Here is a 17319-nt window from a genome sequence, read left to right as displayed (position 1 = left end):
TCAAATTACACATATTTAAGTATATATATATATTCTTAAATTTTTATACTTTATTTGGTAATAATAAAAAAAACAACTACATCACGCTCTCTAACTCTAAAAAAAAATCGCATTTAAAGTACAATTTTCGTGAGAAGCTACTTTTGACGACTATTTCTAGTAGCCTATCTTGACATTCGTGACTAACTCCAATGATTATTTTAGGGACCAATTCAATTTTATATGTTAATATATTACTTCACACATTTGATTACAAATTATTATAACCAATTCGATGCCCTCCAAATAACTCGTTATTGGTTTTTCAACTAATTTTTAAGTATCTTCGATGGAATAAAATGTAAGTTACGACGATTTATGCATCTTTAAGTAAAAAGTATTGAAAAGTTGATTCTCCTATCATTTATACATCTTTTCTTCCCTTTCCTTTTGAATTAGAAAGCAACTCCATGGAGGGGGAAAAGGCCTATTCCACTATTTTTAATAAAGGGAAATGCTTTGTTGAGATAAAAGTAAATTCCATTATTTTTCATGGATGACTTATTTGCATCAATGATTGCATAGCCACTCTTCAAACTAGTGGTGACAAATCATTGCTGATTAATTTTAATAAAACCTTCTTCCCTTTTTACTACTAATAAAGTCATCACTCTAATACTTTTGATTATATGTTTATCATTCTTATAGTAAAAGAAAGTTAATAGTAAATGAGTTGATGCATTTACATGCAAATTAGTTTGATGAATCTCGTGCTAAAAAATTATTATTATTGTCATATATGTATCTTTTTAATCTACTCAACAAGTGTTTTATGCATGTCTAATACATTTGTTGCATTAACAAATGTCGACCAAGTATCGGAGTGTTCAAGTGTCTGACACGTTTAGACACAAACACTCTAGTCAAACTAAAGCGTCAGTGCTTTTTAAATTTGAAGTGTACTAGTAACCACGAAGTTTGAAGATTGAAGCCAACAAAAACTTAGTCGTACTAGTAACCACGAAGTTTGAAGATTGAAGCCAACAAAAACTTAGTCGATGTACTAGCATCTACGAAATTTGTGGTTCAAATCCTCATGTTATAATGTATGAAACATAGTTAACGTAGTTTTATACTTTTCGATTATTTCAACTAACATATTCAACAAACCCATATATATAATACATCAATAAACTTAAGAACTCAACATTTTACTTTACAACAAAGCATACAACTGTGGACCGATGCGCGAATTTTAGTGGTTCAAAAGTCACTTCTTGCTTTGGCTGTCACTCACTTGTCCATATTACAAAAGAATTTCGAGTTATAAAAAGCTTATGCTTTCTTGCCTTTCTAATTTTCTATTATATCGTTCTTTCCTCTTTGGCTTCAGATTTGATTGTAGAAAAAAGATAGAACCGAACCAAACTACTATTGAACTTTAAAATATTAGAAATGCAGTTCGTCCCAAGTCAAGAAAAATAAAGGAAATGATTGGCTTTAGACACTATAAAGACGTCTCTACCTCAAATCATCCTAGCTAGAAATACTTCGAGTTTGGGTGAAAAATCTAATTAAATTCCCATTTGAGAGTAAGATTAAAAAGGAGTTAGTACAAAAACCTAAAGAAGTTGTTCTTGTTAGTTGAAGTCGGTGAGAATTTTTCTGTATAATTATAACAATTTTTTCACATAGTTGAATTTCTTTCACTCAGTTTCTCTATTACTTTTCTACTTATTCATGAAATGGAAGTCAGAGATTTTCCCCCACATCATTACCGGAAAAAGAAAGAAAAAGTCAATGATAGAATTATTCGGAGTGATTATAACAAATATTACACAGTAAAATTCTTTCTTATTAGTGGGATGTGAATTATTTTTTCCCGTTATGTGCACACATACTCGTGGGGAGAGAAAAACTAGTATTTAGAGACATATCACCAAGGGATAATAAGATAGAACATATTAAATATTTAGGTTAGATTATACGTTTATATGAGAACCCCCTGATAAGATTTTACATTAGATTATTTACATCTTGATATACACTTGTGCTTGTAATATTATATTACATAATTTAACTAAAAATCTCACGCATAACTGAAGGAAGACAAAGAAAGCTTCTTTCAGAATGTTTTATAGCATAGAGCTTGAAGAGAGCCGAACCTGCAACTTTCCATGCAAAGACGCAATTGCGCACACTGTGGCTCATGGCATGGTCATATGTAACTTGATAAATTGCAAGAGCCTCCTGGTATACATCATCATTCGACCTCGGGCTCCCCTCGAGTTCTTCAGCACCATACAATATCTATATCCCAAAAATAAAGAACAATCATGATACAGCAACAGATGTTTTTTATTAAGTTACTGATCTAGAAAGCCAAGATATGACAGTATTCCAATATCTCCAAACCCTTTCTTTTTCAACCTCATTTACTTATGATGCAGTAGATTCTACTTTGTTCAATTTTAGTCCAAATTTAGTTTCTAATGATGGTTTATTGTTCTTTTTTTAAAAAAAAAAGGAATTGTTGTCTAGGGTGGTTTTACTATAAAATTTGAAAATATATTCAAAGTGCATTTCCTTACTGAAAATTTTTGTTATTATTTAATCAATTTCGATAAAAATAACTCTCATGAACCAAATTTAAAATTTATGAAAAGTACGGTGCCTAAAATTAGACAATTGAAAATATAAGAACTAAAATTAAACAAACTTTTGAGATAGGTATTTTAACCGATAAGCTACCACAACAATTAATCAGTTTGTAGAAATTGTTGATCACTGGATTACGAAGTTACCTCCTTGTACTTCTTAATTGTGGCTTCAGCAGCTATGTTTTTGGCATCGGGATCAAGCTGCATGGCGTCCACCATGTCTTTTCTGTACAACTCATAGAGAAACTTCCACTTCATGAAGATATATTCGGGCACTTCCTCTTCAAAGCAAGGAAGTTTCTGAACCTCTGAATTATCAACGTAATACAGATGCATTAGGAGCCTTGAAAGAGAATCTGTTCCCTTGTTGTTAAGTGAACTTTAACATGGTAATTATAGGATATTAAATCACTGACCAATGTTTGGCACTTCTTCTTGATACATGTTAACGGTGTCAAAAATTTGTCCAAGAATTGAAGTTGAAACATATGAATTTTTTCCCCTTTCCATGAAATGAGGTAAAGTTCCTGCCTTTAGGTGTTTTGGAACTTCAATCTATCATCAGGTGGGAAGAAAAATAATGTTACTCGACAGAAGGAATTATTCAGTAACTAATACACATGAAAACCCTTAATTCGTTCAAACACATCAACAACCATAGAACAAAGAGCAATGTGCCTTATGCTATATATATACACCAATACAAAACAAAGCCTTGAATCTAGGGATGTTGCAAGAACACGGGAGAGGGAGGTACATTTCAGGTGGAAAAACACTTTCTTTACCGATGAACCAATGGTTTTCTCTCATTTCATAGAGAGATGACAAGAAAGCTCTCTCTAATGGAGTGGGAAGTGTTTGTTCCATGCTTGAAGAGATGTGCTAGGATTCTTCCAAATAAGATTTGGATATATTGAAATATAACTATGAAGAAATACAAGATAAATCAAGTTCAAGGTACTTAGAACCTCCCTCTTGAGTGAACCCAAGCCTTAAACCACTCAACATATGCCTCCCTCACTCACCCCCCCTATTTACAAGAAGATTAGGTATGTAACTAACTTCCTATCTAATTAACCTAATACTCCTTACTACTAATATCATACTAATATATTCTTATCTAGTACCTTACATTATGCCCCTTTTTGAAGGTTAGAAGAGTGCCCTAGGCTCCTACTAGTTATCTAGGTGTTTTGCTGTGTTCTAATATACGGGATCCTAACACAGTCTTGGAAGAGGATGAAGCGTCTGCATGAGCAACCTTCTATAAATTTCTTTGAAAAAACAATATATTTGTGTTTCTATTTGTATTTATGAATTTCAATCTCACTGTCCCATTTTTATCACCTTGTTTCCCTTGTAAAAATAAAAATCAGAATATAGTATTAGAACAAAAGAAATCAGATCAGTTGTGACTACCAAGGCAGATTAGAACAAGTTCCATGTTGGGTACTTCAAGAAATAAGTGCCAACCAACCATGATGAACCCCCCAGGCTCCTAGTTAATGACTTGCTTAATAACTAATTCCGAATCGTGTATTGTTTCCTAGGAAATCTTTGGAGAACATAAATAGTATTACACACAATTCACATTATTATAAAGAAGAGACAGCAAACCCTATGTAGGTAGAACTGACCTTCTTCCCACCTTTTTTAGGTGCATCTAAAGCATCATAATATATATTGATCAACTGCAGAATCTTTGCCCTTATACGATTTCTTTCTTCTTTACGCTCTTCACCCAACATTAGAAACTGATCCATCAATGCCAACCAGTTATCAGCTGCAACACTCTTTGCATAACTGAGCATACCAGAGAAAAATTATTGGAAAACTCCATCTTAGTCAAAGTATGAAATAACACACCACCCCGCTTAAAAAAATAACAAAAAAATTTTGACAGACCAAAAAAATGGACAAATACAACATCACATACCTTGGCTGAAACCTAGTAGACAAGAATAGTTTAAATAGCTCATTCTCCAATTCCTCGACAGAAAATTCTTTCGGCTTTCTATTTGTAACTACTTCCGTTGAAGGACTTGGCCTCCATGGTTCACATGGTCTGAAATACTCTAACAACTGAAAAAACTCAAAGAAGAAATAGAAAATAAAGAAATCAGTATATGGGTAGGCAGGGACTCAATAATTATAATGAATGTGAAAATAAATTTTTTTCTAGAAATTATAGTTTGAACAAAGACATGAATAGAAAATACTGACAAAAAAACCATAGAACTAATTAAGCATAGCTCATAAGCTTAAAAGGCATGCGTGATTGCGTGAACATCAAGCTAAAATGTGTACATTCACTCCATAATAAGTGAAGGCAGAACAGTTTTTAACCAAAGTCTGAGCAGAAAATATGACAAAACATACCCAATAAATAGAACATCCATGAAACCATTGAACTAATAGCCAATAGACATTTGTAAGTTGAGGAAACCAAACTCAGGTAATAGAACTTTGAGGCCAGAATTTTGAATGTGAAATAACCTGCGAATTTCTGGAAACCCAGTACATATCGCCGTCAAAATCACCACCCGCTATTTCATCAGCTACTGAACGGGGACCCTTACTGGAAAAGAATATAGCATATTTCGCATTTCCAACAACAGGAACCAACTCCTCCACATATTTAGCTGTTAAAACATGGATATCACCAAAATGTAGACCAGGATTGCGATAAACAAGAACCTTCCCGTTGATTTGTCCATTTTCACTAGTTGGAGGGAGAAAATAGAACACGTTAATACCAATTTACATGTGCGAAAGGGGGGGGGGGGGAACAAAACAAAACAAAACTAGGGATTTTAAGTAACACAAGTAAATTACCATGAGTCTTTATCAGATGTTTGTTTCTCAGTAGATTGAATAGCATTAAGATATTATGATTTATATGAACTTTAATAATATTTTTTAAATCTTTTGAACATCGTAAGAAAGTGGAATGGGTCTACGTCTAACTATTGTGAGAACCATGACAATCAGTTCTCCTCCTGTACTTGTATATTTATCCTCATTCCACTTCTCATCCAGTAGCTACGAAACTGAATTGTGAACAAATTATAACGTTTTCACTCAATGCTTCCATGGAATTAAGTAAGACTAATTGAAATATCATGCATGTAATACATACAGGATAACACAGACTTCGCCGCTTTCAAGTGTACAGGTGGGATCGACTGTCCCCATTAAATAATAACATTCAGGCACGTGAAGTCTTCCACTTTTCAAGCTCTTTTTCTCCTCCTTCAATAGCACAGATAGCCGATATTGCAAATATGATTCATCAAGAGGAATGCCAGCTAAAATCATTCTTGCAACCAGAAAGTCATCCATTTCACCATTGTTAATGGAAACTGCAAGAGATCAACCGAGGCCGAGAGAGAGCATCAACAATAAATAAGTGAGAGTATTTTGAAAGAGATGAAAAAAAACCAGCTCAATACGATTAATACCTCTTAAAGCTGCACGCTTACTGGAGAAAACACCCTGAACATCTTTTAAAGCATCCACAAGGATAGTCATGAAGTACTCTCTTGGAACACCTCCATAGTTCAAGAGTGCTATTAAATTTCTTGAAAGAAATGTCCTCTTCGGGGGATTACTGACAGATGATTAGAGAAAGAAAAATGCCACATTAACAGAAACTCTTTGAAGGTAAATACAAGTAAAAGGCCGTTGCAGGGAAACTTGCAAGAAGACCTCAAAGAGACTAGAAACCACCATTGGTTGATATGACCAACATAAAAGCCCAAGAAGCATTTTGTTAAAGAAAATAAAATCAAATAATTAATTATGACAACAATAATAGTAATCCTTTGCAAGTAGAATCAAATTCCTTTTTCTTTTTTATTTCTTTTAAGGATCCTCAAAAACATAAATTTCCTTTTCCAATGGTTAAATCTGCAGATGCAGTAACTATTTATAACTTCTAATACAAAATAATAACAAAATTATCATCTTCTCTCATAAGAAGATCAGGTCCCTAGAACTAATATAAAGAAATTTCAACTCTCTAGTAATTAATACACTATAATTGGTCCCTATACCAAAGATTCCATACCCCCTCAAGTTAAGATACTTTCATCAGAAACAAGAGTTGAGCATTCCATTTTTCCCTTGGTATGTACGTAATGCAAATTAGAAGGAAATTGGCATTTAACTCCAATAGCATGCCAAAAGCAAAATAGGGAAAAAGAAAATAAAATGTTGGATACCTGGTCCCTACTAACTCCAGTGAATTCTCTGTTTCAAAATTTACAAGATCTGGATCTATTTCAACTTTGATCATAGAATCGCGGATTTGAATTGTTCTAGGAGGAAGCTGAAATTTTAAAGTGAACCAACAATGAGTAACAAGAAACAGTAGAATTAAAGATAGCAGGAGACATTTATTCCATAAGAAAATCACATTGATACAAATAGGAGGGAAGTTTTCTAATTGCATTAGACTAATAAAATCATCCGATTTCACGTTATGAAACATGAAGACCCTTCTCTTTATCTCTTTATTTGTCAGACTAAACAGAAGATACTGATGGTGCAGCATTCGACAGTTAGAAAAAAACAGGAAGACATCAGGAAACGCCATACCCATTGATAAACAGCTATACAAAAACTGATTGGCATAAGCCGCATGACCAACACATAACTTCACTGTTGCATACTGCAGCTGTAACTCAACACACTTTCGAATGAAATATAGATATTCAGGTTGCAGACGTTGCCACCACAATTTCTCAAGAAATAAAGATAAAACAAAAATGAATATCCTCCACACAAAGAAAAGAATGGCAATCTTTTCTCGCCCAAATTACTAGGAATGAATAATGATAGAGCGCCAAAGTAGGCTTTCTAAATGGAAACACCAATTATTTATCGACATATTTAGAACCCCAGTGATCATATTTTTATGTAAAACGACTTTTTACCCCATGGGGATATTCTGGAACAGTACAAAAGTAACCGTGAACATGATATTGGAATGCAAAGCATCATGATCACTTCTTCTGGGTACTGAAATGGATAATCATACAAGCTGAAAGAACAATATCATATTCACGAAGCCAGAAGTGATCGTGGAGTAAAATCATTACTACAAAACTCATGAGCAAGATGGATGTCAGAAAAAACATAAAATTCATGCTCTTGAACTAGAAAACTATACCTGTTTATTCACTAGAAATGTTCCCTTAACAGCAAGGCCATTGTAAAAAAGTCGGAACTGAATTAGCAAGGGCTTCCAACAGAAACAGAAAATCATAAAGGTAAGTGACCACATAAAAATAAACTCCACACATTCAATAGAAACTAAACAGAAAATCAAGATAGACATACTGGTTCTCGCAATTCAAGTCCTGGAAGTGTTAGTGGCAAAGTCTTATTCTGAAATCCTTCAAAAGCAGGAATTCTCTGCCATACAGTGGTGTGATAGCATGTAATATAAACATCTTTGGAAATATATAACCACTAAAAAATGTGAGCAGGGAAAAAAAACTCCATTATGCAAAGAAAACAACGTAGAAGGAGATGACAAATTCCAAGAAACAAATAGACATCAAATCCCAGGACAAATAAACAATATGGATTGTTTTAGATTCACGTCCAAAGGTTGAAACAATGCAGTGTAACACGTTTGCAAAGATACACATGGAGATGTGTGCCTATTTGCAGTGTGTTTCGGTCAAAACTAGATTATTATGTGAGAGCTTGTGGCTATGAAAAATATTCTTTTAGGCTATGCTCTAGCCAAAAAGGATAGAGATCTCCTAATCTTCGGAAAAAAGGATTTTATGTGAGCATGGAAGTGTCATTTCCAAAAATCAATTATTTCCAGTGTGTTTGCCCCGAGGAGTTGAGAGTTAGGAGTTGGGAAGAAAGAGTTGTAAATTCCATTCTTTGTTTGACCCAAGAAGTTTGAGGGTCCTAAATACTAAAATCATCAATTTTATAACTCCTCATCAGCTCCTTACTATGTGGATCCCGAGAATTCACAACCTATACTTCATAACTTCTTGGAGCTAACTATTACATAAAGTGTACCTCTAGATACTATACAAGTCTGGCATTTATGACTCGACGTGTTTGAACCAAAAAGTTAGTTATTATAAATCGAAGTTATTATAGTCGAAGTACAATAGTTTGTGTTTGGTATTGTAGATTATTTTAGTTTGTATCATGATGACACGTGTCTGAGGTGTAAATTATTTTAGTTTTAGAATGAAATAGTAAATATCGTAGAAAAGAATAAAAGAATTATGAATGTGAAATAGTAAAAACTGTAGCAAATAATAAATAAATACTATAGCAAATGAAGGTTTTGAAATAGTTTCTTGTAGCTAATTGGGGAGTTTTAAAAATATTTACTGTAGCAAGAGGTGGGTATTACAATATTTGGATAGTTTTTGTGCTCCAAACGACCCCATAATGATCACTTCTTCATACAGTCAAAGTACCGTACCTACTACTACATTGATGATCTAACACAAAGGCACCATATATACAATGTATCTCTTTAGACATATATATGATGTAGCTCTATTTGTTGTCTTAATGATATCTAGTAGACACACCTCACCCTCCCTCCTCAGACGTATAAGATTAGGGGTTCTCTACCATGAGTTATTAATTCAGAGATGTTACACAGCTTATATGGTTTTATGATTACTTCTTATACAACAGGTGTTTTATCTGCTGTGGCATTGATTGTTTTACGATCACTTCCACTTCTTCATACAGTCAGTGTACCCACGGCTACATTGATGATCTTAAACAAGAGATGAAAGCAAAGAGGCTATTAGTCAGCAACATCATTCTAAGCATTTACAGTTTTATGATTCAACTTCTTCATACATTCAATGTATCCACAACTATATTGATCATCTTATACGAGTGGTGGAGAAAGCAAAAAGGCTAATGATCAGCAGTGGCATTCTAGCACATAGAGTATTATAATTCGAATCTTCAAACAGTCAATGTGCCCAAAACTTGACAATGGAGATTCCAAAGGAACCATAGAGCTTGAACTTTGTTGAAATTTATAAATTTGTAGAGATTTTTTCAGTGGTTGGCATTGCACATTACCAAACTGTTAGACCTCCAATCCTTCGTACGTATAAAAGGAGTGGCAAGAAAGGAAATGCACATGATATTAATATTACAATGAGAGTAGTCGTTGGAGAGGACGGAAATACCTGAGGACCCGGCTTGGTGTTTCGTATAAATAAGGAATGTTTTGGATTGATGAATTAGGTTTAATTTTGGTAAGGAGCTGCTGGAAGCTTTTAGGGAAAGGTTTCCAGCCTCCTCGAAGGAGCTGGTTTATTGCTTAGTAGCTCTGTACTGTGTTTTCCATTGGTATTCTTCCTCTGAGTCTATTTTGGTTTGTTGAACTTGAGTTGATATCACAATATAATTAGAGTACTCTATTTTGCCATTGTTGAGATCTTTCTGAGTTTCAATAACATACACTTGAAATAAGATTTATTGATTTTATAGATTATTACTTGATTTTTTTTTTCAAAAACAAAAACAGTAAGAGAAATTAATGGTCGGCAAAAATTGCTTACTTAGAGCTTGCTTGGTCGGCAATCCAGATTTTGTTTTATGTTTTCGGATTCACTAAGTTGAGCAAATATCAATTCGGCAGACCAACCTAGATTCTACCTCTAAAACGTGTTTTTAGATTTTGTGATCCAAGCGGTGTATGTTTTCTTTGTATCAAGATTTCAAAATTTAAACTTTAAAAGGAAAAATTACATTAAAAAAGATAAAGAAATTTAGAAATTAAACCTATTTCATTTTCTTAATTTAAAATATGTATTATAAATGATATAATATTATAAAGTAATAATTGTACAATTTTTTAAACATATAACATTTGATAAATAAATTAGTAAATAGTTTATTGTCAACCAATTTTTGGTGAACAAATCAAGCACGTTCTAAACTATTGTTCAAATTAGAATCCAATTTTTTAATCTACTTTCAAATACATACATGAATACATGAAAAAACAACTTTTTGTTCATTGAATCCCTTGTTTTCAAATTTTTGTTTTTAGATTCCCACCCAAACAAGTCCTTGTTAATTTATAGATTCAGGTTGATTTAATTGAAATTTTGAAACATTAAATCAAGTATGGAACAAAAAATTTATCCTTTTTCTCTAATTATAAGTTAACATGAAATCACAAACCTTAAGATCAGCATCATGCTTTGCCTGCCCTTTAAATACATTCATAGGGCACTCCAAAGCCAAGTCCTCTGATATAAATCCTGTTCCGTCTGTATGTATAAGAGGTTTTCCATCTCTATATATGACATTGCCATAGATATCCTACAGCAAGGTAAAAACCAAAATAAGAAGCTATAATTAGAATTTGCAGCGAGAAAGTCCATAATCATAACGATGAGAAAGATGGAGTATAAGAGGGATTAACAATTTTCAATTGTACCCCTTCCTCTCCACCAGAAGGCAGAAGGAATAGTGGTAGAATAACATACCTTGCAAGGTATATCCCCGATTCTTTGAACTTTTACTGTAGACAAATCAATTTTCAGTTTTATGGTCTTTGACAGAATGAGTGAAAACCTACAAAATAAAAATATAAGTATTAATTAAAAACGTTCAGGACAATAACATAGAAGTTGCTAGGAAAAATATAAGAAATATCGCCAGCATACCTAGCCATGTAGCTTGCTATACTAGACACCATGTGTGCATGCATGAAAAGACTCCTTGCTTCAAAAACTGTTCTATTTGATAATTTATAAGGTTCAATCTTATCAACATATGCATCTGACTCCATTCTGACAAAATAGCACTTCACAGCTGATGTGGTCGGATTCTTCTTTTTTTCCTCCTTCCCACCATCTTTGAAAACTATTCCATAAACACAAATATAGTAATTAAAAGAATAGCCCATTGTGCATATACAAAAACATAAGAAAATGATTAAAAAGTCAGTGATAGCAGAAAAAGTGATGTTAAATGTTGAAACTCAATCATTTGTCTGATGAGAGTTTGACATGCAGACTGTAGCAAAAATACTGCATAAACTGCGAACATAGAAAGGCTAAAGGGCAATTTGTCTCAAAGACCTTGGCCCATTCTACTAATGTATTGATGTCATTGCATGTGTATTGAATTGTAGACAACAGTATATTGTCAGGGAGAGCACGAGTAGGTAATATTAATGCATGTGCAATGACAAAAAGATAATGACAAACAACCAAGTCTTTGATAATAGATTTAACTAGCCAAGTAATGCACATTGGTTTTTCATGTATGTAATTAACCATTGAACCCAATCTGATTATTCGTGAAGAAAAGCCGCAATGCATGATGCAACAAACAATGACAATTTGAAAAAAGTTTTCTGGAATGCGTTTTTACTTTTAATCGTGACTGTAGAAACAAGCACAACAAAAGAATTCATTAGTAAGCATCAAAAAGACTTACCAAAAAAACGGTATCGACGCAATCCAAGAAGAATGCCATCTCTAGCAATCTTGTTATACGCATAAAAGGAACCACCAGTATGGTTTGGCAAATGCGTATCAGATTTATCTTCAGCAAACTTGACCATCAAAACATTGTCATCGCCTAAAACCCTTTGTAGATGAGTTTTTGTATTGTTCAAAAATGGACCCTGACAAAGATACCATATAGTGAAACTGCAACTCAAAAACTTCAACAGTGAATGACATTGCCGACAAGATTCAACTCACACAATTGGAAATAATTTTTGTTGTATATAGCACGTAAAAATATAGAGGGTTGGTATAAAGCCATTCCTCTGGAGAAAAATGAGTTGTACGCATTGAGAATGTCTAAGATTCCTGAATTTTGGGTTGGTGCGCTGAGTAAGTTGGCTATCAATTTCAATGTAGTCCATTCATCTCAATCGGCAATGCTAAAGGAGAAAAGAGGAAGATAAAAGAACACCTTTATAGAAGAATTAGCATCGATTTAGTGTCAGCCAAAACTCCATACCAGTTAAGTTAAAGCTTAAGCTTAATAAAGCAAGAAGATGTACTGCATGCCAAAGAAATGATATCAAACATCATATTTACCTACATGAAACCTTCCTTTTTAGATATATATATATATATATATGATGTAGCTCTATATAATTAATCTATATTGTTACTTTTTCTTTTATATCCGTGAGTGTCTGGCCAGCTTACGCACATCTCGACTAATCTCACAAAGAAACGTACCTAACCTTATAACATTTTGGCATCAAGGAAACTCGTAAGTAATTAATTCCTAAGTAGTTGACCATCATGGATTCTTAACCTCAGCCATTTTATTGACACTATGTCTCCTAACTACTAGGCCAACCCATGTGGTTAATTTGTCTATATTATTTCTACTAAACACACCTCCAGTTTTGCGACAAAGTTCAACCTTTGCACCTTGAACCTACCAGTTTTAGGTGCTTTTTGGCAGAAACCAAAAAAGCCCCATGATAAAAAGAGCTCTCAAGTCTCAATTTTTATCCACATGGTGTAGTTGTCGGCATTGTAAAATCACCATTGAACCAAAGACCAATGCTTAACTTGATAGTAAATTTAATCTTCTAACAATATTATAAAACCCATTACTTGTGGGCTTAAAAGTTTACATGAGACCCAACAAATAGTTATAAAAAAATTAATTGGGGAGAAAACAGATGTTTGAATACAAGACCTGTTCCGATACCATGTCGTATACCTACTGAACTCAGAAACTTAAGCCCATGTTGCAGTAAATTTAATTTCTGATCAATACTGTAAAAATTATAGCTTTGTGCTGCAAAAATCTGAATAGAAAAACGAAGATTCATAGTTTATCATTTCAGAATATTATCTAGGTGGATATCAATGAGTTAAAAATTGTAGTTGTGCCATACGAGCAATGTTATCCATGATTATTTACTGAAGTACACTGACCTTGAACCTGTAACTCCCATCCAAAGCAACATAACAGTGGTAAATGTGTGTTTTCCTACGATCCCAGTCAACATACTGCACAACATAGGGAGGGAGAGACTAAGAGAGCTAGAGAGTACATAAAAAAGAAAAGTGTCTCCTCAGAATGAGTCACAGAAACAAGTTCCCAGCCTAACCAACTAACGACTCACAAAACAAAACGTTCATCAAAATTAGGTTCTGATAATTACAAAATCAATACCGTTCAACCTGGTTCCCATAAAGTAGCCATGGTCTCTTATTCAACAATGCAATCTACCAATAAAATCACAACATCTCAGAGTAGGTTGTATTCAGGCTTTTCTTTTTTTTATTTTATAGACCCAACCATTCGTTCAAACGTTCATTTAATGAAATGGAAGCTGGTTTATTATTCAAAATAGCCTTATAAAATCATCAACTCTAATGTTTGGCTGAGGATTTGTGCTTGGTTTGCATCTAAGATTCTCCGATGAAGGATGAGCTCAAGCTCAATAACTCCAATCATGTAGGAAAAATGAAAGTAGTGACAAATAAAGATCAACGAAAATGTGAAACTTCTCTTTCAGAATGCACAATTAAAATTGAAAACGAAGTATAAGGAGGGAGGCCAAGGCCCACAGAAGTGGGGACTCCAAAGTTCTAAGAAAGGTAACAGAGGGAAAAATGACATGGGGGATCCATGCCTTAACCAATTGAAATTTTGAAAAATTTAGAGATAGAAGGAAAGCAAGACCATGGCCTTTGATTTGTCTGACATTCAAGACTTCCACAACATTTATCACGCAATTCGCAATCCTTGTAATTTATCATAGGTGATCTATTCATTACATTTATCAATGAAATTTTGGAATCCCTCAAACAAGACACACACACAACATTGATTTTTAAAAGTGGAATTTCATGCAGTCAATTAAAAGCCAGAACCTTCTGACTTCATTTTAGTAGTTGGTTCATTGATCAATTAAAAGCCACGACTTCATTTGAAAGCTAGAAGCACCTCTTTTAGAAAGAAAGGCAGTTTGTACTTTTATCTCCTCATGCTGTTGTGGCATAAAAGAAAATAATCATACAGCAGTAGAAATGATGATCAAATTTACCACTCGTCGTTCTTCATTAGTAATGTATTTTTTACCAAATATTTTCCAAACTTCGTCCTCAAATTTTTCCATCGCTAATTGGCTTAGACTTTGAATTTGCTCTGCTGTTGTGACCCTTTCAAGGCTTTCTCTACAGGAATTAAGGGGTGAAATTGTCATTTACATCATAGAGCAATATAAAATAGCACAACAACAAATTTAACTGAAAGAAATTATGTACCCCCCAATGTAACTCAATAATAAAAATGCCTTCCTAAACTCAAGTTCTCCCAAAGCCACAAATTGCGAAATCCTTGCTCTGTCCGAAACCGAAGATGAAAAGCTTCCGGACTTTTCTGGAGTTGGCGGCTGAAAGCTTGCATTCTCAGCAGTTCCTAGCCCTACAAAAAGTAATCAATATAAACAACTGGCACAATATTCCAATATCTGGGGACCAAACAAATAAAATCATGCTAAAACATGCTTATTTCAGAAGAGCGAAAACAGAAGCACTAGAAAGGGAAAACAAAGAACCTTGGCCGCTACTAAGAGAGAAAGTTGAAAGACTTTGATGCAAAGAAACAGAGCAAGTCGAAGGACTCTGAAGCTGAGAAACACGGCAACAGGAAGAAGGACTCTGATGAGGAGAAACACGAACCATCTTGTTCTGAGGAGAAGCACAAGAATCCTTACGAACCATATGCAGAATAAAACCGCTAAGGTTCCTTACAGGGGAGCTACAGGAGATCTTATGGAGAGCATCAAGAGCAGCTACTTCCCCCACTGAAGCTAACGCCCATCGCACTTCAGCATCCGGCAGTGGCTGATCATGTAGCTCACATATCTGAAGAAGAAAATGCTCAACCGAAGGTGGAAGAGAGACTTCCAAGAAATGATCAGCCATTGTGAAAGCTAAAGCAAAACAATGCAAATTTCTTCTCCCCAAGTGCAAATCAGTTTACTTTAGTAAAACCCATTTTGAAAAACAGTTGCTTTTATCCTCCCGCGGACACTGTTCGGTATGTTCATCAATAGAATACGACAATCCAAACTCATTTACTAACCCTTTCCAAAGTCAAGTCAATCGAAAGCTTCCCCAACTTCCCATTGTCCTAAAGATTCTTTCCTCTGTCAAAAGATATGCAAAGTACACAATCCAACGGCTAAGTATCACACTGAGCTCAAAAGCGTCTTTATGAAGAAGACCAAAGTCTTCGGCACCTTTCACATCGAGAAGACACTTCCCCTACAAACCTAGCAGTACAGTGTCTCTACCGTAAGCGGGCAACAACTGCGATTACCAAATAATCGGAAAATCAATCAAAGGAAACTGCGAGTGAACTGTAAAATGGAAACAAATTTATGGAGTGAGACTATTGAATGCTGAGGTTTAACATTCTGAGTGAGGCAAACTTGTTGAATTAGAGTTCAATTTTTTACTTCTGAGATGGATTGTCTTCATTGGCATTATTTTTATGCAGTGGATTAAAGATTTTGTACGTTGAGAACGATACCTAAATTATGAACACATAGAATTTGTCTTCAGATTCGGGAGAAGAAGAGGAAGGCGAGGAAGTAAGTTCAGTGCAAGAGCATCATTCAGTCCAGGTTTGAAAAATGCGACGCGTCGAAATGTTGGTGTGAACCAAAGAAGCAAAGAGCAAGTCCATGACAAATATAATTTGAACGACGTGTCGTTTTTAGTTCAAAGTGACTATAATGTCATATCCACATCCATCTTGAATAGGTTAGTGAAGTCGTACTGGTCCACGACCACAACACCATACTTTGCTTTAAAAATGTTGAAAGAGAAAGACGAGTGAGGACATGGGTAGAGGAAAGGTTATCGGTTTAGGGTAAAGTTAGTTTCTCGAAATTCAGGGTACACAATTTTTTAAATTTTACCTAAATGCATGTTGATCTAAAACAATACATTAAAATGTGTTATCTTAACCTAGAACAAGTAATCGTTCAATAAAATCTAAATAAATTAAACGGTCGTTCATATTTAATTAAATGATTTAGCTTTCTTTAACAATCCTTTAACTTTTTTTGTTTTTTAACGATTGCCTGCTTTTATTGAATAATCGTTTAGGTTTTATTAAATGATTGTTTATGCATTTTAAGTCCTAGTTTAACATCATTAAACAATCACTTATAATTTTTTAAAAAAGGTTTCGATATAAATTTTTTAAAAACATATTTACAAAAATGCCCTCCAACTTGACCCATCTGTCTTTTAATTGGGCCTAGTAGTTCTAGAGGCCCATAATATAATTTGCAATTGCAAATGGTTCGGTATGTCAAGCCCAAGCATAGTGCTAATACGTAACAAGTCTAGATAATATTGTGTGGCTTTGATAAGTATTTGATTGGTGTTTTTGTTTCTTATAAATTAAATTATGATAATGAAAAACCATATAACAAAAAGAACTTCAATGCAACAATTAAATTTTAAGAATAGATTGAATAGGTTGATATACCTTGAATCAGTCGAATGAATACGAAAGAACAACAAAACTTTATTCTACGGTAATTTAATCTGAATAAAAAAAAGAAAACTTTATTTATTGACAACATTATTATTCTACGGTAAAAAATGAGCAAACTTCGAACCTCAAAATCGACAATAATATAAAT

The 17319-nt window shown here is 33.9% G+C and overlaps 1 protein-coding gene across 4 annotated transcripts; it reads right to left on the bottom strand.

Moving 5' to 3' along the window:
- Positions 1 to 1931: 1931 nt before the first annotated feature.
- LOC103492255 (probable RNA-dependent RNA polymerase 5) lies at positions 1932 to 16353 on the bottom strand. 4 transcript variants are annotated; one of them, XM_051081313.1, is made up of 20 exons: positions 16194 to 16335; positions 15214 to 15970; positions 14921 to 15080; positions 14701 to 14830; positions 13583 to 13657; positions 12108 to 12297; positions 11330 to 11528; positions 11150 to 11237; positions 10842 to 10982; positions 7983 to 8057; positions 7813 to 7884; positions 6863 to 6969; positions 6101 to 6249; positions 5779 to 6001; positions 5136 to 5361; positions 4576 to 4721; positions 4277 to 4442; positions 3056 to 3194; positions 2784 to 2947; positions 1932 to 2289 (listed from the first exon to the last, which is right to left on the bottom strand). In XM_051081313.1, the coding sequence occupies exons 2-20, from the start codon at positions 15581 to 15583 to the stop codon at positions 2056 to 2058; spliced, it is 3054 nt and encodes a 1017-aa protein (XP_050937270.1). In that variant the 5' UTR covers positions 15584 to 15970; positions 16194 to 16335; the 3' UTR covers positions 1932 to 2055. The 4 variants fall into 4 exon arrangements, with proteins under 4 accessions (XP_050937270.1, XP_008450775.2, XP_050937272.1 ...); XM_008452553.3 differs by having other exon boundaries at positions 15214 to 16353; XM_051081315.1 differs by lacking the exons at positions 14701 to 14830; positions 14921 to 15080; positions 15214 to 15970; positions 16194 to 16335 and adding an exon at positions 12377 to 12593 and having other exon boundaries at positions 13583 to 13624.
- Positions 16354 to 17319: the final 966 nt, after the last annotated feature.

This window comes from Cucumis melo, chromosome 2 (assembly GCF_025177605.1).
Source record: "Cucumis melo cultivar AY chromosome 2, USDA_Cmelo_AY_1.0, whole genome shotgun sequence".
Taxonomy (NCBI): Eukaryota; Viridiplantae; Streptophyta; class Magnoliopsida; order Cucurbitales; family Cucurbitaceae; genus Cucumis; species Cucumis melo.
This window is presented reverse-complemented; position numbering and strand designations above follow the sequence as displayed.